This window comes from Loxodonta africana, chromosome 1 (assembly GCF_030014295.1).
Source record: "Loxodonta africana isolate mLoxAfr1 chromosome 1, mLoxAfr1.hap2, whole genome shotgun sequence".
NCBI lineage: Eukaryota > Metazoa > Chordata > Mammalia > Proboscidea > Elephantidae > Loxodonta > Loxodonta africana.
In genome coordinates this window covers 37894676-37919090 of record NC_087342.1, presented here as the reverse complement: position 1 = coordinate 37919090, position 24415 = coordinate 37894676, and the positions used below count along the sequence as shown (strand labels likewise).

The 24415-nt window shown below is 38.0% G+C and overlaps 1 protein-coding gene across 12 annotated transcripts in view; it reads left to right on the top strand.

The window, feature by feature from the left end:
* Positions 1-24415, top strand: part of EXOC2 (exocyst complex component 2) — a 330347-nt gene that overhangs the window by 110838 nt on the left and 195094 nt on the right. For all 12 annotated transcript variants that reach the window (XM_064279802.1, XM_064279801.1, XM_064279798.1 and 9 more), the window contains one exon: positions 15769-15894. In XM_064279802.1, coding sequence (XP_064135872.1) covers positions 15769-15894 — 126 coding nt within the window. The remainder of the gene's footprint in view (positions 1-15768; positions 15895-24415) is intronic.

The window sequence follows — 24415 nt, the reverse complement described above, 5'->3', positions numbered from 1 at the left end:
GGCAAAGCTTAATTATTAAGGGAACAATTACCTAATTTTCCTGGTATCTGTACCTGTTGTCGTCCTCTTTTTTTAATATGTCAATGCCCATGATGACCAGCAGTATTGACAGAGGTTTGGTTCAGGAAACCATTAAAATTTGGGGGGGAGGCAGTATGATATTGTAGATGACATTAGTCCTTAAGGTTATTCTTTCATTATTTCATCCAATATATATTGAGTCCCTGCTACATACCAGGCAGTATAACAAGTACTAGATAGACAGTGGTGAGTAAATGACAAGTACTAGATAGTAGTAAGTGACAAGTACTAGATAGACAGTGGTGAGTAAATGACAAGTACTAGATAGTAGTAAGTGACAAGTACCAGATAGACAGTGGTGAGTAAATGACAAGTACTAGATAGACAGTGGTGAGTAAGTGACAAGTACTAGATAGGCAGTGGTGAGTTAGTGACAAGTACAAGATAGACAGCGGTGAGTAAATGACAAGTACTGGATAGACAGTGGTGAGTAAAGCAGGCATGGCCCCTGCCCTCATGGGCTTACTCTGTAGTAGGAGAGAAAGTTGTTAAATACTTAACTAACAAAATAAAAACCGTGGTGATATTAAGAAAAATAACAGAGTAGTCTGAAGGAGAATAACTGAGGAGAACGCTTCAGGTGACTGCTTTGGGAAGGTCTTAAGAAGGCCACGTGTTAGTAAGAGCCAGAAGAATGGGAAGTAGCCTGCCAGGCTGCCTGGAAAAGGGAACAACCCCAACAGGGCAAAGCCCCTCAGGAAATTTGAAGAAAGAAATCACAGCTACATTCGAATGCAGGCTTTTCAACTTTTATTTTTACAATTCTGTCATTCAACAAAGATTGTATTGAATGCCTACTGTGTGCCAGACACCGTTGAGTGCTAGGGACAGGGTGGTAAACACAATACACAAGTGCCTTGCTCGCAAGAAGTTTGCGTGATAATGGAGGTATAGACAGGTAAGCTGTTGGCATGCAGTGTGCTGCAGTCTAAGACTGGAAACAAGCAATGTGCTGTGGTGGCAGTTAGGAGCGCATCTGGTCCAAATTTTTGAGGCCAGGGAGGTGACATTCTGAGATTTGAAGGAAGTGGCATTTGTTTTAAGATCTGAGGTGTATCTGTGTTAGGCAGACATCAGGGAAGGAGGGAGGCAAGAGTTAAAGACCATTCCAGGGAGAGAGACTAGACGTACACAGGGTAGGAGGAAGCACGGTGAATCCCTCTGGGTCATTGGAGCTCAGAATGTGATCACAGTGGTAAGAGTCAAGGCCAGAGTTAAATAGGGCTAGGTTATGAAGGGCTGTGTTAGCTATTTTATGGAGACTGAACTGCATCTGAGTCGGAATTGACTCGACAGCACTGGGTTTACTGGGAACTGCACCCGTGGGTGATGGGGGAATCATTGAAGAATTTTAACCAGGGGAAAGACATGATCAGACTTACTTTCTCAAAGACCACTCTAGCTGCTGTGCGGTGAATGGGTTAGAGGGAGGAAGTCTGGAAACAGGGAAGCCGTTAGGAGGCCAGTAAGATCATGCAGGCACCTAACCCAGTATAAAAAAAAAAAAAACCAGGATAGTGGTGTGGAAATGTGGAGAAGTATATGGATTCAAGAACTATTCAGGAAATAGACTTGTTATTCTCTTTAGTAATTGATTGAAAGAAGAAGGGAACAAGATGGTTCTCAGATGTCTGACATAGTTAGGGTGATGGCGCCATTGACTTAGGAAACATACCAAACCCATTATTGTTGAGTTCATTCCAACTCATAGCGACCCTATAGGGCAGAGCAGAACCGCCACCGTAAGGTTTCCAGTGAGTGGACAGGGGAGAAAAATTATTTTTTTTTCCCAGTTTTTGAGACAAGTTGATTTTGAGTTGTCTGACATGTAAGTGGGGCTGTCCAACAAGGGTGTTGGATTTAAAGAGAGAGATTTGGCTGTGGCTCCAGGGAGTTGATACATTCACCCAAGGAGATGAAAAAAGACAAAAAGCTAGACCAGAATCCTGAGGAACAACAATATCGAAGGGGCTGGTAGAAGAAGAGGAGTCAGCAAAGGAGACTAAGAAGGAGCGGTCAGGAGCCCGAGGGAAACACGAGGGTCTACTGTCACCACAACTAAAGAGAAGGGGAGTGTTCACTGAGGTTTTTAAGGTGAAAAATAAGATGAGAAGTGCCCTTTAGCTTTGCACTGAGGCTGTTGTGGATGGCCTTGGAAATGCAGTTTCTGTCGCCTGAGATCTTAAGTAGATGATATAGAATAAAGAATAGTGATACAGTAAGGTTTCCAAGAGGCTTCAGTGAAGTGACAAGAGAACAGCCCTACACAGGATGAAGGACATGGAGAAGTCACATTTATTTGTACAATAGTTTCATCGTGAACCTAGTGTGTTTGGATTTGAATACTTCCCAGCTCCAATTCTTGATATTTAGGAAAACCCAAATACTGCCTTATTGAAGCCACATCAAAATGTGTATTAATGTCATTAATTATAGTTTTAGCAAGAAGAAATGACAGCAAATGATGTACATAGGCTGTGGTCTTTGGGAAAGATCACTAAACATAATGGCTGCAGAATGCCTTCGTTTCTCTATTTTTCAGCTAATAATTTTTGAGCCTATGTTAGACAGTGTTCTCAGCCCTTAACTGGCCTTTAGAATCTCTTGGATTTTTTTTAAAACTGCCAATTCCTGTCCCCCACCCCACCCACACCTATTACATAGAGTCTCTGGGAGTAGAGTCCAGGCACTAGTGTTTTCTAACACCTCCCAGTGATCCTGGCAAGGTGGCTGAAATCACCGTGCTGCAAGTACACTGGGGAACAAGGCCAGTGTGACCTCTGACCTGGTGGGGCTTGTAGTCTAGTGGGAGGACATGTATTCTTAAAAATCAAGTAGGTATTTAATTATCACTGGAAAAGCACTATGAAGCGAGGAGTACAGAGTTCTGTGGAAGCATTTTACCCAATCTAGTGAGGAGGCGTGTCCAAGGAAGTTTTCTAAAAGTGATATTTCAATTGAACCTAAATGATGAACGTGAAATATCTAGATAAAGAGGCACGGAAAGGAAGTAAGTATTCCAGATACCTAGTGGGTGTCAGATAAATGCCACCCCACTTCCCTAAAGAGGTGATAATGTTCTCCAGACATAAACAGGATACATGGTTTTACAAAGGATGTTCGTTCCTACTTAACGCTTCCAAGAGACAATCTGAGTACAGGCAACCTCAGAGATACTGTGGGTTTGGTTCCAGACCACCTCAGTAAAGCAAATACTGCAGTAAAACAAGTCACATGAATTTTTTGGTTTCCCAGTGCATATAAAAGTTATGTTTATACTATACTATAGTCTATTAAGTGTGCAATAGCATTATGTCTAAAAAATGTACATACATTAATTTAAAAATACCTTATTGCTAAAAAATGTTAACCATCATCTGAACCTTCAGCAAGTCGTAATCTTTTTGCCCATGGAGGGTCCTGCCTTGGTGTTGATGGCTGCTGACTGAGCGAGGTGGCGGTTGCTGAAGGTTGGGTGGCTGTGACAATTTCTTAAAATAAGACAACAGTGAAGTTTGCAAGTGAGTCTTCTTTTCATGAAAGATTTCTCTATAGCATGCAATGCTGTTTGGTAACATTTTGCCTATGGTAGAACTTCTTTCAAAGTTGGAGTCAGTCCTTTCAAACCCTGCCATTGCTTTATCAACCAAGTTCACATAATATTCTAAATCCTTTGTTGTCATTTCAACATGTTCACAGCATCTTCACCAGGTGTAGGTTCTATCTCAAGAAACAATTTTCTTTGCTTATCCATAAGGAGCAACTCCTCATCCATTAAAGTTTTATCATGAGGTTACAGCAATTTAGTCACATCTTCAGGCTCCACTTCTAATTTTAGTTCTCTTGCTATTACTGCCGCATTTGCAGTTACTTTGTCCACTGAAGTCTTGAACCCCTCAAAGTCGTCCATGATGGTTAGAATCAACTTCTTCCAAATCCCTGTCAATGTTGATAGTTTGAGTTCCTCCCATGAGTCACAAATGTTCTTAATGGCATCTGGAGTGGTGAATCCTTTCCAGAGGGTTTTCAATTTACTTTGCCCAGATCCATCAGAAGAATCACTGTCTATGAAAGCTATATCCAAACCAAAACCCACTGCCGTCAAGTCGATTCTGACTCATAGTGACCCTATAGGACAGAGTAGAACTGCCCCATAGAGTTTCCAAGGAGCACCTGGCAGATTCAAACTGCTGACCTTTTGGTTAGCAGCCATAGCACTTAATCACTACGCCACCAGGGTTTCTATAGCCCTATAAAATGTATTTCTTAAATAGTAAGACTTGAAAGTCAAAATTACTCCTTGATCATGTGCTGCAGAAAGGATGTTGTGTTAGCAGGCATGAAAACAACATGAATCTCCTTGTATATCTCCATCAGGGCTCTTGGGTGACCGTTGTCAATGAGCAGTAATATTTTGAAAAGAATCTTTTTTTCTGAGGAGTAGGTCTCAACAGTGGGCTTAAAATATTCAGTAAACCATGTTATAAACAGATATGCTATCATCTAGGCTTTGTTTTTCCATTTAAGGACCACAGGCAGAGTAAATTTAACATAATTCCTAAGGCCCCTAGGATTTTCAGAATGGTAAATGAGCTTTGGCTTCAACTTAAAGTCACCAGCTACATTAGCCCCTAACAAGAGAGTCAGCCTATCCTTTCAGTTTTGAAGCTAGGCATTGATTTCTACTCTCTGGTTATGGAAGTCCTAGATGGCATCTTCTTCCAATGTCAGACTGTTTCATCTACGTTGAAAATCTGTTGTTGAGTATAGACACCTTCGTCAGTTATCTTAGCTAGATCTTCGGATAACTTACTGCAGCTTTTACATCAGCACTTGCTGCTTCACCTTGCACTTTCGTATCTTGGAGGTGGCTTGTTGCCTTAAACCTCATGCACCAACCTCTGCTTAGCTTCAAACGTTTCTTCAGCTTCCTCACCTCTCAGCTTTCATAGAATTGAGGAGAGATGGGGCCTTCTTCTGGGTTAGGCTTTGGCTTAAGGGAATCTTGTAGCCGATTTGATCTTCTACCCAGACCACTAAAACTTTCTCCATATCAGCAATAAAGCTCTTTCACTTTCTTATCATTCGTGTGTTCACTAGAGTGGCACTTTCAATTTCCTTCAATAACTTTTCCTTTGCATTCATAGCTTGGCTAACTGTTTGGCCCAAGAGGCCTAGCTTTCGGCCTCTCTCAGCTCTCGACATGCCTTCTTCACTAGGCTTAATCATTTTTAGCTTTTGATTTAATGTGACAGACATGCGACTGTTCCTTTCACATGAACACTTAGAGGCCTTTGTAGGGTTAATAAAAAATTGGCCTGATTTCAGTATTGTGTCTCAGGTAATAGGGATGTCCAAGGAGAGGGAGAGAGTTGTGGTAACGGCTGGTTGGTGGAGCAGTCAGAACACACACCAGTTAAGTTCGCTGTCTTATATGGGCATGGTTCGTGGCACCCCAAAACAATTACGATAGTAGCACCAAAGATCAGAGATCACCATGGCAGACATAATAATAATGAGAAAGTTTGAAATATTGTAAGAATTGCCAAAATGTGATATAGAGATGCAAAGTGAGCACACGCTGTTGGAAAAATGGTGCTGAGAGACTTGCTCGACTCAGGGTTGCTACAAACCTTCAACTTGTAAAAAACTCAGTATCTGTGAAGCACAGTAAAGTGAAGCACAATAAAATGAGGTATGCCTATAAAAAACTATTGGAAATTGGAAAAGTTCCAGAAAAGTCATATATCTTGCCATATCCATACCTGAAACATTTGATAAGCATCTGACTATTTCTTGGACGTAAATGGAAATACACCCTTTACCTGCCCTCATGAGTTTATATATCCATGTTAAGTGTTTGGCTGCTAACCAAAAGGTTGCAGTTAGATCTACCAGCTGCTCCTTGGAAACCTTATGGGGCAGTTGTACTCTGTAATCAACTCGATGGCAACAGGTTTGTTGTTTTTTTGGCTTTGTGGAACTAGGTCTACTAAAGTGCATTTGTGGAACTGGAGCTCTTCACCTTTTTCATTCACCCTGGACAAGCCTGTTGTAGAACTTCTCATCACTTACGAAATAATATTATACGCTGAATGGAGCTACTTCTTAGTGATGAGCTTTACTCAGAGTTAGGTTCATGAATTACTCTTTTGTGATTAGAAAGTAAAAATATTATACCTTACAGGTCTGTTAACTTACCTACACATTTCATGGCAATGCAGTGTACATTTCCAAAGTTCATCAGTCACATATTTGTAGGTTATATTGTAATTTAATTTCCTTTTGACATTCAGAAGAATGTGCATACACTGTGCCCTTTTTCATCATCAGTAAGTGTAGTGACAGGAATAAAAAAAATAGCAGTAGATAATCCTAACATGTTGGAGCCTTTTAGTTGGAAGATTGCTGCGTTCTCTTGAGTTCAGGTCAGAAGCAGTTATTATTATTTATTTATTTATTTTTTGGAGAATTCCAAACACATACAGAAGTAGAAAGGATGATATAATAACCTGACTGCCTTTCTTTTACCGTAAGTCCCTTGCGTTTGTTTTTATCTAGTTCCTCCATGCTCAGTGGTAGAGAACTTACTTGTTGGCTTGGACCGCTTACTAGTTTCCTTGCATTGATTGTAATTTTCCACTGAGGGCTAGAGGTCATTATTGGCATTTGAAAAGGCAATTAACAGTCCTAGTATTCTGTGAAATTGCTTAGAAACCATTTGCCCTAAAAAGACAATGCCTGTATTTATCCCACAGCCTTTATTATAAATCTTCATTTTTTTTTTTTCAAGTAGTCTCAGAAACTTTTTCAAATTGAAAATTTGATGTATTTTAAATCTAAAGAATGTGAGTTTTAAAAAGTTCTGTACTTGGACTTTTAACACTGGAGAAATGGTTGTCATTGTTTAAATAAACCCGCAGCAGAACAATGGCTAAGAACTGAGACAGTTTCATGGAATAAAATACAATTTTCAATGGATAGAATATAAGTATTTCAGACTGGAAAAGAGTTCCTAGTGTCTTTTTAAGTAAAGCTGGTCTTTATGCAAGAATCTAAAATCTAATTAACATATAAATATATATTTTAAAGTCTTTACTTGGGGTTTTGTTTGAAAATGTTAATTGTACTTAGCCTTGTGGTCTTCAGAGAGAATTTCGCAAAGATGCTGATAGATTATCAGAGACAATCTTACATAAAAAGCTACTGTTCTCCAATAAAGATTCTTTGTATGTGTGACATGTGGCAGCGGAGGTGGGGCATAAGGTTGGTATTCCTATGCACACAGCATTAGCTCTTTCTCTGGATCCCAGTTTTTGTCGTACCAATGTGCAGGGACCCTAGCAGACATTGCTGCTCAGAGTACAAACACAACAGGAGGACCCAGAGCTGAGGATTACCATTGCACCCTACACATACCCTGCTGTTTATCCCCAAATACTGCTGTTTCTCTTCCAGAGCCTTGCTTTGTACCCCAGATTTGACCTTTTGTATTTTCTCAAGGAAGAAAAAGATGAAAAAACAGGAATAAAACTAAGATGAACATTAAAAACTAATTTTGAAATCTAAATGTTGATGGAAGTTTGTTCTGTTGTCCAGCCTGAAATGGCTGAAACTTTTTTTCTGTTATCCTGTATTCAAGGTAGCCCCGTGTCCTGAATTGTTGCACACAGAACACACTTTTACCACCTTGTAAGAAGTGTCATTTGTCTCTTAAAATTTCAGTGAAATAGGTCCAAAGTTAGACTAAGGCTTCAGCTTTTCCTGCCAGGAAAAGCCTTTGGTTAACCCCCTACTGACATTCTCAAACAGGATTTTTAAAGGTGGTCTTCAAACGTATTTCTTTCTTTGTTCTGAAAATGAGTTTAACTCTTAAAATATATGCTGGCAATATTTTTTAGAGCGATTGGGTGTCAGCCACTCAAGTAGTAATTATTCCCTTTTTTCAAATATATATCTAATTAAAATTAGGACTTCCCAAAAGGCATTATTCACAGATATATAGAATAGGGGCAATAGGTTAAGTAAGTCATAGATTTTGTAAAATAAGCCACATGGCAGAAAGGAATACATTTCTATGTGTCTCAGGTCCTCTGAAAATTTAGAGATGCTAAGTTACCTGAAGGCTTTATGCCGAATTGTCACAGTGAAGTGGGTCTGTTGTAGAAGGAAACTGTTAGGAGACTGTAAATGCCTCCTCTTTTGCTCATTTCAGACATTCAGCAGATTAGTAGATTGATTACTTGCTGAAAGAAATATCAGTGTTTATGTTTATCCAAGGACCGTAAGATACAAAAAGGCCACGTTTTCAACTCAAGCTCATAGAATGCGTGCTTAAATTGTATCATGACAATTTATGTATGGTATAGCTAAACTGTATTTTTCTTGATATATAAAAAATACAGGTATGACCTTTATGTACCTAATTCATTTGGCCTGTTTTAGTTAATGAGGTTAATAAGGAAATATAATCCTGGTCTTGCGATAATGCAAAGTTTGTCCCAGCTCACTGTGTGCTAGCTACCACCTCCACGAGAACCCTGTCAGAGCCATTGTGTTTTCTGTGGACTATAAAAATATTCCCGTGGCTAAAAAGACAGTTGCAAAATGTGTTGTTATGCATGTTAAGTCTTGTAATAAAATCTGTAATTTTTCTTATAAAGTTGTTATCAGGAAGATTCCTCTGTGGCACTTACTTCCTGGAGATACAAAAAATAGTTCCTTTTCTGTATGTTTATCATAAAAATATGAGCCCAGAATATTAGAGGTTGGTTTAAAAAGAAAAAAGGAAAAGCACTACTGCAGAAACTGCTGATAAAAAAAAAATAATAGGAGATACTAATTGTTTTCTGTCTTCTCTTCGCTGTAACTACGTGCTTTCCACACAGGCCGTTTAACCCGTGTGCAGTCACTGTGGCCAACTCTGCTCGGGTAGCTGTACCTGTGTACTTGTTGTTTTGTGTCTTGTGACTGCAGAATACTTTTTAAATTGGCTTTAGAAGATGAAGTGCTTAGTGGATTTTTAGTTACCTGCTTTAAGATTTATAAACTCTAAAGGATGTATGTAGGAGAGAGATTTGTGAGAGAGAAGGAGAGGAAAATACCAGTTTATTATTACAGTCAGAAATCTTCCCTCCAACAAAGTGTTGTTCTGAGTTTCTTTTCCCTTTTTCTCCTTTATCAGAGGGGAATAAAACCCAGATGACACCCTGTATGCCATGAATTACATTTGAAGCACATACCATTGGAAATTATCACTATTGTTTGTAAATAGTATAAATTTATGTCAGTTTTAATCACCAGAATGCAGGTCAGCAGTCTTTGACATAATGATTGTAGATTTGTCAGCTATGTGTTTTAGTCTAATTTGGAAAGACAGTTTTATCCCCCAAATTAAAATTAAGACTAGTAATTACAGCCTACTGCTGTTGTGTTGATTAGTACTTAACACAATTTAAGCAGTTTTTAGAAGTCAATAATCTGGGTCTTGACAATTTGATTTACTTTTGAAAACTAACGTACCATTCACAACAGCTAACAGCTGTTGAGTATCATAGGAAAGAGCTGGGCTGAGGTCTCTGTACTTGTTCCTTCTGTTTCTTGCTAGATTCTCTTCACCTTACAATGAATGATCTATCTTTGTTAGATCAGAGAGGCCAACAAGGTTCATGTCAGAGGGACCTTTTTGATTTGTTATCCAGCAGCTGGTTTTTTTTCTGTTGTTTTGGCTTACTGTACATATGGAGGAATATTTCCTGTAACTGGGAGCTGTTTCATGTCTAAACCACATCCTCCTTCATGGAAAGATTGTTTGACAGTTAATGTCAAGCAGGCATTGAATGTTAGCATTAATTGGTAATTTTAAAATAGTGATTATTACAAATATTTTAATTCTGTATTCTGCCATTTTTGTAATAATTCCATTACTTACATATTCAAACCATGTTTTCTCTACTTAAACCTATATGTAGCTACTAAGAAGTATAGTACTTTAATAAAAGGATGAGTAATTGTGATTATTCCCTTATCCAGCTTATTACAAATAAGTGGTTCTTACCTGCATAGCCAGTGTTAGCTGGTAAATGGTTCTCAAAGTTCAATATGTATTTTAATATATAAAATATATTTCTGTTTTTCAACTATTGTTTTGAATGATGTAAAATACATACCAGCGATGTTGCCTGGAACGTGCTAAAGGCAATCCTGGTTCCCCTAGAGGGGAAGTGAGATTTTCATGACTATGTTAAGTACGTCTCCTTGCGTTTAATTTGGATTAAATTTAGGAAATGTCCCTGTCAGAGTTGTAAATATATAGAAAATCATACGATCAAAAAGAGCATGTTTATCTGTTGACACAGGTCTAATTTGGGAGGCATTTGTAATTCTGCCCCCCAGCTTTGGCACTGAAATCCGTGCCTGTGGTGTGCTTGAAAGGAATCCTGTCCTGCCTGTGTCTGTGGAGACTCCAGGCCTGCACGTTTGGTCAACAAGCAACAGTGGGTGGTCGGGCCATAGCACAGGACAGGGGCCCGCTGTGCACAGGAAAGTATGTTCAAAGGTGTTTAAGGGTGGTAAGGAAGTTTGCCGCCCTTCTGAGAGTCTGGAGACTATGCATCAGAGTTCTCTTGCTATTGTAGACTGTGAGAAAACGTGCTACGAAGCTGGAAAGATGAGAAATGTAGTAGACTGTGAGAAAACGTGCTCTGTGAAGCTGGAAAGATGAGAAATATAGTAAACATATTCACCTGGTTCAACATCTGCAGGCTTCTCTTAAGAAGGGTCTCTTCTGCCCTTTATGTTGTTTAGAGCCTGTGAAGCAAATATTGACTGTATTTGCATTTAAAATAGGAAAACTGGCACAGCTGGAGTTGAAAGGATTTGAAGGATGCCTGATAAGGTTTCCTGGAAGATTTACTGGAATTCTAGGTGGAATAAGCATTTTCTAATTGACTCGAGGGCACTGGGGGTATGGTCTCCCTAAAGTCATAAATTGTTTAAAAAGTTTTTGAGCTTTGCAAAAGATCTTCCAGATCTGTAGATTAGCAAAAGCTGAAGTCTTTTTATTTAAAAAAGATTTTACCGTTGTTGGAAAAAAATAGCAAATGTTTCAACTTGTTAATAGCAAATTATGAAAAATTGGTAGTTTATTTCCTTTTAAGAAAAGTAGTATGTTCTAAACCTTTGATTATTTCTACACTATAGCTTTTATCCTTTTAGTGACGTGACTAGGATTATTTCATTAGTGTGCTGAAGTAAATAACTTCTCCAGCTTCTGAAAACAGATTTTCTGTCTGCTTTTCTCTTCTTAAAATTTCTGTTCTGGGTTTATATAATATTCCTAAAATGATTTTTATTAATTTTATGTCTGTTATTTGTTAAATTTCTCCTGCATACTCAGTATTTGGAAAATAATTCTTTTGAGAATGCTGCTAGCACATTAGAGAAGCTTTGTTATATGGGGAAATAAAACACTGACTCTTGAGTGTCAGTGAAGAACCCAAACCCACTGCCGTCAGTAAAGAAGCTTAATTTTTTTTTAAGTTTTCGAAGATTTTTTTCTTCTAAGTACATCTGTAGATAAGATATATATATATATATATATATATATATATGTTTTCTTTGATACACTGGTAAAATTTAACTGGATAATAAGCAGGATATGCATGTTTTCCATTTTGTTCTCACCAGTGGTTTAAAGTTTCAAATTTAAACTTTGAACCATGGAGTTGGAAAATTTTGGAGCTAAAAAAGATTGTAGAATTTTTACAGATGATGAAACGTTGGCCTATGACTCATGGAGCTAAGTAGTTGCAGAACACCATACCAATCGCATAGCCATGAGGACCTCTAGTGGAATCAATCCCTGCCCCAATTGCAAATGTAGGGGGCATTTTTTTTTGTATTAGCCCAAATGAAGACTTAAAGTTTTCATCAAACCTCTAAATAATAACTTCCTAGGAATAGTTCATTTCTAGAGAAAGTTTACTGCCAGGGAAACAAATGACCTCTCAGAATTCATCTTGATGACATATTAAGTTTAGAAGTAACAAAGTCAAATACAATTGTATGAAAACTTCAGTCCCAGTCACCTGCAGAAGGTTCCATTGCAAGCTGGCATTCTGATGGAAAGCTTAAGTTGTGTGTATAATTAAACAATGTCTTGGATCTCAAGGGGCAGATATTTTAGGTTTTCAGAGAGAGATACTGTGTCGCCTCATTTCAATAGTATGTAATCTGCTGGCAGATGAGAGCCTGATACAAGGAAACGTCATAATGGTTTTATAAACATGTATTTTATATAATGTGTATATTTCTCTTAAACACATTAAGAGCTACTGTGACCATATTTTGAGGGGAAACAATCGAGATAAAATAAAACTAATTTTTGTGAATTATTTTAAAACTTTTCGCTGATTTTATTTTACAGAAATTGTTTTTCTTTTGTGGGGTAGAAGTCACGTAAGGATCCCTGGTGGTGGTGCAATGGTTAAGCGCTCAGCCGCTAACTGAAAGGTCAGCAGTTCAAACTGACCCAGGAGAAGAGACTTGGCAACCTGTTTCCCTAAAGATTACAGCCCAGGAAACCCTGTGGAGTAGTTCTACTCTCATACAGGGTCACTGTGAGTCAGAATTGACTTGATGGCACATAACAATAGCAACAGAAGTCATGTAATTTAAGTTTAAAAGGAGTGTCAGAATTCTCAGGTTTTTATTTTTTAAACTTTTGACGCTGATAGTGAATAATTAGTGACAGCTGGTATTTGAAATATTTTCATTAGTTCTGTGTCCTAAGCATAATCCCCTTAATTCCATGTAAAGCAATTCATTGTAAGACCTTTTTTTTTTTTTTTTTGTCAGAAAAGGAGCAAAATGTGAGGGAAGTGGGCTTTTCTTGGATAGTGTCCTCTCAGGCAAGCGTACAGGGCTTATACATCCTCACGCTGCACTGAAGCGCCCTCTTCTGGTCACTTCTCGAAAAATGTCTACGAATATGTTCAGACGCCCGTGAGGCCTGAGGGCATATGTGCCAGTCTGGCTCCCTGATGCTGTGTTGTGCTTGCTGGTGATGCTGGATTACCAATTATGGAGTTAGTTCATGTTAAACTTTCTATTCTTGGCACCGTAGAAAACTGGTGATGTGGTTTCTAATAGAACAGAAGCATACTCTTCATACAGTTTCTGGTTTTAAAACCAAAAAAGTCTTGTAACACTTTCAGAGTTTAAGATTTACTTAAATTAAGCTGTATGAGTAATTTAGTATTTAAATTAAAGTTATAGAAACACGAGTTTTGGGGAGATAACTTTCTGCAGATCTACTTAACAATTGTGTTATTAGTAAGAACTGTATATAGTGTACTTTTAGGAAACTAGGAAATGTTTTTCTTCTTAATCATAAATTTATAGTCATGAAGTCCTCAAGAGTAACATGTAACATTTTGAATTAAAGCACTCTCTTCTTGCATTTTTAATATAAGCTTTTATATAAAATTTTAATGTGATGCTAAGTCTGGGCCCGTTTATATTTCCTTTTAAAGTATGTCATAAATTTATTATCTTGATATTTTGCTGAATTCTACAATCAGTATCAAGGAGAATGAACAGACTTCAAAGGAAAATGTCATATAAATCATTAAAGCTTCCACACACTACTTCCTCTTTATAGAAGAACAGTTATGAAGATATCATTTCTTAACTGTTTATATTTTCTTACTCTCTATTTTTTTTTATCACATATCATTTATTTTGTTGTGTTTTAATATATTGGATTATTCAAATTTTTGCCTTAGATGCAATGTTCTCCCAAGTAGAAATGAATGTGAAGCATTTAGCACAGTAGGTTGAACATAGTAAGTCTTTAATAAAATTCTATCCCACTAAAAGTTCTGTTCAAACAATTTAATTTGCTTCTGTAATACCTGCCTGATAGACTTAGCTGTGAAGATACGGCAGACAGCGTGCGCTGTGCCAGGTACATGGCCTGTGATGGGGGGAGCCCATGCAGTCAGCTCTTCTGCGAGGTCTCCTCAGGTCCACTAGCACCAGTCATGTTACCTGTCACATCACCCCATCACGGCACCTCATAAAATCTCTGTAGTGCACATGTTACTATGCTTTTATTATTTATTGGTCTATTTTCTGCCTCTACAACCAGAATGGAAACACCATATTCATCACTTTATCTCCAGGGCCTATAATTCCTGGCACATAGGAGGTGTTCAGTGAATACTTGTTAAGTGTTACTGAATAGCTAGCATTATCAGTGTCATAAAAGTATTATTGTAATTATGTAAATATGTTTTATCTTTAGCATCTGAAAATAAGTCCATAAGCTTTTGAATTTTTGTGAAGTTGTAAAAGAAACAATAGAATTCTCATTGAATAATTTAGTATTCACTCAGTGTATGTTAAGAGAGTTATTTGTGAAAGGTCCAATGAATATGGGGAATTCAGAGATAAAATATTCAGTCCTTATTCCCAAGAAGACAACAGTCTGCTTTGAAGGTAGACATATACTTAAGAGTTAATTAACAATATAAGGTAGACTGTAAAGGCACATGAATTATGTACATTAAAACTGCTGCAGAAAGGGAGAGAAGATAGGTAACACTTTGAGCCTGAAACTTCATGGAATAGCTGTAATTCAAACTGAGTCTTTAAGAATAAGGGTTTAAATGGATGGAGAAAAAGATGAATGAGGCCTTTCAGGTGGAAAGGATAAGGAAAGTGAGGAAAATATAAGATATATTTTCATAGAATATTTAAGGACCTTATGCATAGTAAATATGCTGTAAATATTGAATTCAGATTATTTTGAAGACCTTTGAATGCTCAGCTAGAGCTTAGAATGGTGTTTATAGGTGCCTCATAGAATGAAAAGGCAAGCTTCCGCCACTGAAAGCCACCTTCCTTCTTACCTCCCATAGCAACATGGGATTCCATTCTCACTAGCTCTTGAGATCCATTTAAGAAAATTTGTTTCCTAGTTCTCAGGAAAATTTGAATTGGAAGACACTGGCGAAGACTTTCTCCTAAGGGTTTTCTGGAAGACTTCTGGGAAGAGAATAAAGAGAGCAGTGTTTTAGTGAGGTTAATCCAAGGACACTGAAGAGAGTTTCTTGACCTTAGTGAAATGTTAGCTTCTGAGGCATTACCTTTACGAGGTAAAAAGGACCCAAACTAGGTTGCTGGCATTGGAACTGGCAGCAGAGTCAGAACCCCACATCCCAAAGAAAGAACCCATGGGATTTGGGAATTCCGATGGGAAGGGGGATGTTCAGGGAGAAGACAAAGTTTGCGCACCATTAATAGAAATAGAAGAGTCAGAACTCTGACTTTCTGTTCAAGTCCCAACAAGTTTTTCGAAAACTGATGTCTTCTCCTGATTTTTTATGTTTATGGCATCTCCCCCTAGTTTGCTGAACATGCATTCATAAACTGTACATAAGCTCCACCATGCAGTTTGTCACACCTCTGTATTAAGCAAAAATAATGATCGAATCCCCCAAATCTGTCATAGTGGGGATGACTTTTAAAAGCTATTTAGGGAAAATACCTTTGATTTTGCTTTGTAAATGTTTTATTTAAGAGTGGAGCAATTGAGCAAGAAATAACCTCGTAGATGTAGTCCATAAAATCAACTAGGTAACAATAGACATCGTGCGTACAAGCATCGCCTTTTTCTTTCAGGGGGCCCAGGCCTGCATAGCCCCATGTTGGATCTTGATAATGATGTACGCTCTTCGGTGCTGGGTCATCTTAGTCACACAGCATCACTCAAGAGGGGCAGCAGCTTTCAGCCTGGTCGAGATGACTGTAAGTAGCCACCACTCCCAGTCCCCGCTCCTCGTGCTGTCTTTTAAGTTTGTGCTCTTATGTAATTTTAAACTTTCTTCTCTTGGAAAATCCAATAGTTGGTGGTGTTACTGCTGCTAAGTATCACCAGCTGTCATCTCTTATGCTTATTAAGTAACTACCTGGTAAGTAAATTTAAATAATTAAAATACATGTTACATTTTATATTAAAGAAATGTCATTTTGTCTTTTTATGTTATTGGGCACAGTGTTTATTCATCTTATTTAATTAAAGTCCATGTTATTTTTTTATGGTTGAATTTTTTTAAATACGCCACATAAATTCTATGAGAATTTTTTTTAAGATGAAATTTGCAACAAAAGTAAATTCTATGGTCAGTACAGAGAAATAGACATTTTTTAAATGAATTTTAAAATTTGATTTAGAAGGAAGAATTGGTTGTTAATTAACTAATTGTTAACCATTTTTTCCCCGAGATAATGCATCTCAAATTGTAATGCTGCATTTCTTAACTTTTTTAAATCAGTATTTACCAGTTGACTGTTAACCTAAATGAAACATAAGATGTATTAGTTTTAATACATTCATGCCTCAAACGCTTTAAACACTGGTTGTTTATGACCACAATAACAGATAAAAAATTCAAATAAGGTAATAGAGATACCTTACTTTATATTAAAGTTAATACCTCTTAAAGTTTAAAATACTTTGTTAGTCTTGTAAGTATTGGAGTAGGGAATTTTTCTAACGTTTCATTAATAAATGTGAATGTTCCTCATAAGAACACCATAAAATCAGATGGTTCATTTGCACTAAATAAACGACTTCCATACTGTCAGTTTTCCTTCTCCTTGTCCTGTTCCCATTTCCCATTTCCCATCCAGTCCACCAAGCATTGGTATAAACAATGAAGGACCAGAATCCTTTGCATTCCATGGTGTGGTATGATGTCTAACATGGACCCCTGTCAGCAAATGTAACATGGATCTCACTCCCTTAATTAGTGGGAGTAAATCAGATCTAATATGCCCTTGTCTAATTTACTACCACCAGTTGTCAAGCTGACAGGACTTATTCAATTAGAAGTTATACTTGAGGCTGACTGTAATGAATTATATCATCTTGAACAGTTCATATTTATTCTGCCTAGGTTTTATCAAGCCTTTCGAATCTATTAATTTATAATTTTTATCAAATTTGGAAATTTTTAGCCATGATATTCTCAGGCATTTTTTCTGTTCCCTTACCTTTTTCTTGGACTCCAATTACATGTGTGTTAGATATCTAGAGTTCAACCTATTTGACCCAGAGGAGGTTGCCAGGCTCTGGGGCATCCAGAAGAACCAGCCAAACTATTGTTAAGCACATCACTAAGGTTCTTTTCTCCCCACCCCCCATCTTTCTTTTTTTTCCAGATATTGTGTTTTTCATCTCTAGAAGTTCCCTCTTTGTTCTCTCATTATTTTTATGTTCCTTTAAATATTTAAATATAGTTTTAATAACTTTTTTAATGTTCTTGTATGTTAATCCCATCACCTCTGTTATTTCTGGATCTATTTCTACTGACCGATTTTTCTCCTGGTTTCTTGTTATGGTTCGTATTTCTCTGTTTTTTAGCATGTGTAATAATTCTTTATTGTGTCTTGGATATTGTTTATGTTGACATTGTTCAATGACTGGATTTTGTTTTCTGCTGGGCTTTGTTTTAGCAGGCAGTTTAGTTACTTGCCTATCGGTTTGATTCCTTCAAGCCTTTTGTTAAGCTTTGCTGGAGCAGGTCTGGAGTAGCCTTCTTCAGTCCTACTACCACGTCATGACTCCTTGGGTATCTACTGAATGCCCCCAGGTAATTGATGAGGACTGTTCACTCTAGTTGCGGAAATCTAGAATGTCTTGCTGCCCTGTATGGTCTCTGGGAATTGTTTAGCTTGAAATTCCCAGGTCGTTCTTTGCCTGTCTTTGTGAAGCTTCACTCTACATATACATGGCCTAGTTCTCAGCACAAGGAGCCCTGGTTGCACAGTGGTTAGAGTGTTCAGCTGCTAGCTGAAAGGTTGGTGGTTTGAACACACCAGCCATTCCATGGGAGAAAGATGAGGGCAGTCTGCTTCCTTAAAGATTTACAGGCTTGGAAATTATGGGGCAGTTCTCCTCCATCGTTTAGGGTTGCTATCAGTTGGAATCAACTCAATGGCAATGGATTTGGTTTGGGTTTAGTACTCAGCAAAGACTTAAGAAGACCCCTATGCAGATTTTTGAAGCTTTATTTCTCAGTAGCTCCCTCTTTTCCAGAACCCGCCTTGTAATTTCCAGTCACCTCACTCTCCTTGAACTCCAGTTTTCATCTTTTCAACTCAGAAAGGCCACTGACCTTGCTTTAGATTCTTCCTTCCTTTGCTTATATTTTCCAGAAATTGCCTGCAGGTAGAAAGGCAGGGCCATCATGGGGCTCACCACAGATGCTTCCTGTCACCTGTGGACCACAACCCTGTGCTGCCTCTTGTCCAGTGTCTGAAAACAGTTGTTCCATATATTTTTCCCCAGTTTTTCAGTTGTTTATGGCTGCAGGTTAAACCCAATCCCTATTGCTCCATCATGGCTAGAAGTGGAAGTCAAATAATTCAAATTTAATTTCCCTTGAAATTAAATGTTACGGGTTGACTACAATAAACAGTAGGTATAAATAAAGTTGAAGGAAGCATGTTCTTGATTTTTTGACCAAAGCAAAATTTATGAGCTTACATACTTTGAACTTTCTGTTGAAAAAATTGAACATCCCTGCCACATCTTCTTGGTTCCATTCATCAGTCTTAGATAATAATTTTAGAAATTATTTTCTCAGTGATAACAGCATGTGGGAATTTAACTAGGACATGTTGGACTCAATAAGAAAAGAAAATCCTAATTCTTTTTTTAGTTATAGTGATCAGAATTTTGATGAAGTAGACTCAGAAGAAATGTTATATACATACATACTTTGTTTTTGTTGTTAGTTGCCATCAAGTCAACTTTGATTCATGGCAACCCCGTGTGTCCAGAGTAGAACTGCTCCATAGGGTTTTCAAGGCTGTGACCTTTCGGAAGCAGATCTCCTAGCCTGTCTTCCAAAGCACCTGTGGACGGGTTTGACCTGCCAACCTTTCAGTTAGCAGCCGAACATTTAACCCTTTGAGCCACCAGGGACTCCTTACAATACATACGTACATGCATACAAACAAAAGAATTTGCAAATAAGAAAAAAATAATGCATAAGACCAAGAGACGGTCTCTTTCGTTGGGCAGGATGTTGCAGGAACCTCAGCTATTCCCAAGAAGAACTTTGGTGATTGAGAACCAGCACATTTAAGTAATTGCACAACTTTCCACTCATTATAATCTAGTTGCACTATTTAATAACTATATTAGCATTTCATACTGTAGTGAACTCAGGCAGAATAATCTTAATGATCTGCTGTCTTAGGGGTGCCGTAACAAATACCACACACTGAGGGGCTTATGAGAACAGAAATTTATTGTCTCAGAGTTCTGGAGCCTGGGAGTCCAAGATCAGGGCATCTGCCTCGTTGATCCCTTCTGAGGCTTTGCAGGAGAATCTGTTCCATGCCTCTTTCCTTGCCTTTGGTAGCTCTAGGTGTCTCTTGGCTAACAGCTGAAGCATCGCATGGCATTCTTCCTGTGTTACTGTGTCTCTTCTCTTTTATGAGAACAGCAGTCATATTGGATTAGGACCCAGTTCCTAGGTGGTATAAACACTTAATACACTTAGCTGCTAACTGAAAGATTGGAGGTTTGAATCCACCAAGAGGCACCTCAGAAGAAAGTCTTGGTGGTCTACTTACAAAAAAGTCAGCCGTTGAAACCCCAAGGAGCACAGTTCCAGTCTGACACTCATGGGGTTACCATGATTTAGACTTGGTAGCAACTGGTACTCCAGTATGACCTCATGTTAACCTAACCGATAATATCTTCAAAGACTTTCTTCAGTCAGGGTCACATTCACAGGTATAGGAGTTAGGAGTTCAACATACCTTTTTGGAGGACACAATTCAACCCATAATATTTGCCATAAAAAGATTCACCAAAGAAATCTTTTTGGAAACCTTTTGAAATTGGTTTCCTATGTTTGTCTAAATACTATTCGTATTATAAAATCATTTCAATTAGAATACCAACAAGAGAGAAGCTGAGCTTACGTTCTGATTGTTTGTTTTTTAAAATATCTTTTTTCATTTGAATTCTGGAAAGGCAGTGTTCCCCTGTTTTTCTTTGGTGTGAGGGGCACAGAAAATATGACAGGAAAATGCTTGAGGCCGGTGGTATGTGTGTATGACTTGTGTCTGTAGGATATAAGGGAATGTAGTGAGCTAGGTCAGACCACACAAAGAGCTAGTCCAGGTTCAAAAGCCAGCCAGGACTGGGTTTTAACTTGTTTTCACTTTAATGTCCTAGCAAAGAGTATAGATGGGAGGGTGGGGCCAAGATGGTGGAGTCAGATGCTTCCTGTGGTCCCTCTTATAACAAAGATCTGAAAAAACAAGTGAATCAGTTATATATGACAGTCTAGGAGCCCTGAACATCAAAGACAAAGTTAAGAAATCAGACCGTGTGGCAGGGAGAGGGAGAGACAGTTCAGAAGCAGCGAGGAGTTACCAGACCTGACCTGGCCTGCACCAGCAGCCTGCAGGCTGGATTGGCTGGTGCACATGGTGAGGCAAGCAGTGGTGCTCAGGATGCATTTTCCACATCGGGAAAAACCGAGCAGCGGAGAGTCTGCTCAAGCCTCCAGAACCAGTGAGACATGGTGCTCAGTCAGCGAAAGATAAGTATAGGTATCTAACCTACCATGCAGGCCAAAAAAAGAAAAAAACCCTTTTGGAAACCACCCCTTTCTCATTTACCTGCCCGCTTCCTGCGCTGCTCTGGGTCCCTGTTCAATTTCAGTGATTGCTGTGCTCCCTGGGCCAGAAGTAGGACCTGTCACACATCCTGAGGCATTCTCCTGATTTTGGAGATGGAACAGATTAAAAACCCATTGCCGTCGAGTCAATTCCGACTCATAGCAACCCTATAGAATAGAGTAGAACTGCTCCATAGAGTTTCCAAGGAGCATCTGGTGGATTTGAACTGCTGACCTTTTGGTTAGCAGCCAAGCTCTTAACCACAGCAACATACATACATAGAGAGAGAGAGAGACAAAGATAGAGAGATTTAACTAGAGAAAATGGCTCACATGGTTGTGGAGGCTGGCAAGTCTCAAGGGTTTCCAGGAACAGATTAACAAACAGGAAAAAATATTCTTTCAGCTCCCCTAAGCTAGGAACTCAGGGCAGGCACAGCCCTTTTCGCCCAGGCACAGGCATACCTATCAATACTTACGCTGAATGTAAATGGACTAAACGCACCAGTAAAGAGACAGAGAATGGCAGAATGGATAAAAAAAAATCCTTCTATATGCTGCCTATAAGACACACACCTTAGACTCAAACACAGAAACTAAAACGCAAAAGGTGGGAAAAAATACATCAAGCAAACAACAATCAAAAAATACAGGAGTGGCAATATTAATCTCTGACAAAATAGACTTTAAAGCAAAATCTACCACAAAAGGAAGGACACTATATAACGATTAAAGGGTCAGTACACCAGGAGGGCTCCAAAATACATAAAATAAACTCTAACAGCATTGAAAGTAAAATAGATAGCTCCACAATAATTGTAGGATACTTCAACACACTGCTTTCAGTAAAGGATAGAACATCCAGAAAGAAACTCAATAAAGACATGGAAAATGTAAATGCCACAATCATCCAACTTGATCTTGTAGGCATATACAGAACAATCCACCCAAGAGCAGCCAAATATATTTTCTTTTCCAGCACACGTGGAACATTCTCCAGAATAAACCACATATTAGGCCACAAAGTAAGCCTTAACAAAATCCAAAACATTGAAATATTACAGAGCATCTTTTCTGACCATAAAGCCATAAAAGTAGAAATTAGTAACAGAAAAAGCAAGGAAAAAAAAATCAAACGTCTGGAAACTGAACAACACCTTGCAGAAAAGCTACTGGGTTATAGAAAAAATTAAGGACAGAATAAAGAAATTCATAGAATCAAATGAGAATGAACACACATCCTACGAGAACCTTTGGGGCACAGCAAAGCAGCACGCAGAGTCAATTTATCGCAATGAATGGACACATCCAAAAAGAAGAAAGGGCCAAAATCAAAACATTAACTCTACAACTTGGACAAGTTGAAAGAGAGCAGCAAAAGAAGCCAGTGGGCACCAGAAGAAAAGAAATAGTAAAAATTAGAGCAGAATGGAATGAAATAGAGAACAGAAAAACAGTTGAAACAGTTAACAAGACCAAAAGCGTGTTCTTTGAGAAGATCAACAAAAGAAAAACAGGAGAGGAAACAAATAACCTGAATAAGAAATGTGATGGCAATATGACAACAGACCCAACTGAAATTAAAAGAACATAACAGAATACTATGAAAAATTTTACTCTAACAAATTTAAAAACTAGAGGAAATGGACAAATTTCTAGAAACACACTACCTAGAATCGGAATCGACTCGATGGCACTGGGTTTTTTTTTTTTTTTAACCAAACCTAACACAAACAGAAGTACAACAAGTAAATAAACCTATAACAAAGGAGAGATTGAAAAGGTAATTAAAAAACTCCCAACGAAAAAAAAGCCCTGGTCCTGACGGCTTCACTGGAGAATTCTACCAAACTTTCAGAGAAGAGTTAACACTACTAAAAGTATTTCAGAGCGTACAAGAATGGAATACTCTCAAACTCATTCTGTGACCACAGCATAACCCTGATAGCAATACCAGGTATAGATACCACAAAAAATAAATAAATAAAATTATGGACCAATATCCCTCATGAACATAGTTGCAAAAATCCTTAACAAAATTCTAGCCAAGAGAACTCAACAACATATCAAAAAAATAATTCTCCACAACCAAGTAGGATTCATACTGGGTATGCAGGGATGGTTCAACATTAGAAAAACAATCAGTGTAATCTATCATATAAATAAAAGACAAGAACCACGTGATCTTATCAATTGCTGCAGAAAAGGCATTTGACATAGTCCAACGCCCATTCATGATAAAAACTCTCAGCAAAATAGGGCTAGAAGGGAAATTCCTCAGCATAATAAAGGGCATTTCTACAAAGCCAAGAGCCAACATCATCCTAAATGGAGAGAGTCTGCAAGCATTCCTCTTGAGAACGAACCAGACAAGGATGCCCTTTATGAGCACACTTATTCAACATTGTGTTGGAGGTCGTAGCCAGGCTAGAAAAAGAAATAAAGGGCATCCAAATTGTAAGGAAGAAGTAAAAGTATCTCTATTTGTAGATGATATGATCTTATATATAGATGACCCTAAAGAATCCAGAAGAAAACTACTGGAACTAATAGAAGATTTCAGCAAAGTATCAGGATACAAGATAAACATACAAAAATCAGTTGGGTTCCTCTACACCAACAAAGAGAACTTCGAAGAGGAAATCACCAAATCAGTACCATTTACAGTAGCCCCCAAGAAGATAAAATACTTAGGAATAAATCTAACCAGAGACATAAAAGACCTATACAAAGAAAACTACAAGACACTACTGCAAGAAACCAAAAGAGACCGACATAAGTGGAAAAACATACCTTGCTCATGGATAGGAAGATTCAACATCATGAAAATGTCAATTCTACCCAAAAGGATCTACAGATACAATGCAATCCCGATCCAAATTCCAATGACATTTTTTAATGAGTTGGGGAAACAAATCAGCAACTTCTTACGGAAAGGGAAGAGGGCCCAGATCAGTAAAGCGTTACTGAAGAAGAAGAAAATGGGAGGCCTTACACTATCTGATTTTAGAACCTGTTATACTGCCATGGTAGTGAAAACATCCTGGTACTGGTACAACAACAGATACATATACCAATGGAACAGAGGACAGAATCCAGATGTAAATCCATCCACCTATGAGCAGCTGATATTTGACAAAGGCCCAAAGTCTGTTAATTGGGGTAAAGACAGTGTCTTTAACAAATGGTGCTGGCATAACTGGATATCCATCTGTAAAAAAATGAAACAAGATCCATACCTTACACCATGCACAAAAACTAACTCAAAATGAATCAAAGACCTAAATATAAAATCTAAAAGGATAAAGATCATGGGAGAAAAAATAGGGAGAACACTAGGGGCCAGAATATATCTCCTAAACAGAATACAAAACATAACAATGCACAAACACCAAAAGAGAAACCAGATAACTGTGAGCTTCTAAAAATCAAACACGCTCATCCAAAGACTTGACCAAAACAGAAAAAGAGACAACCTACAGACTGGGAAAAAAATTTTCGGCTACTACATATCAGATGAGGGTCTAATCTTTGAAATTTATAAGATACTGGAAAACTCCAACCACAAAAAGACAACCCAATCTAAAAAATTGGCAAAGTATATGAATAGGTACTTCACCAAA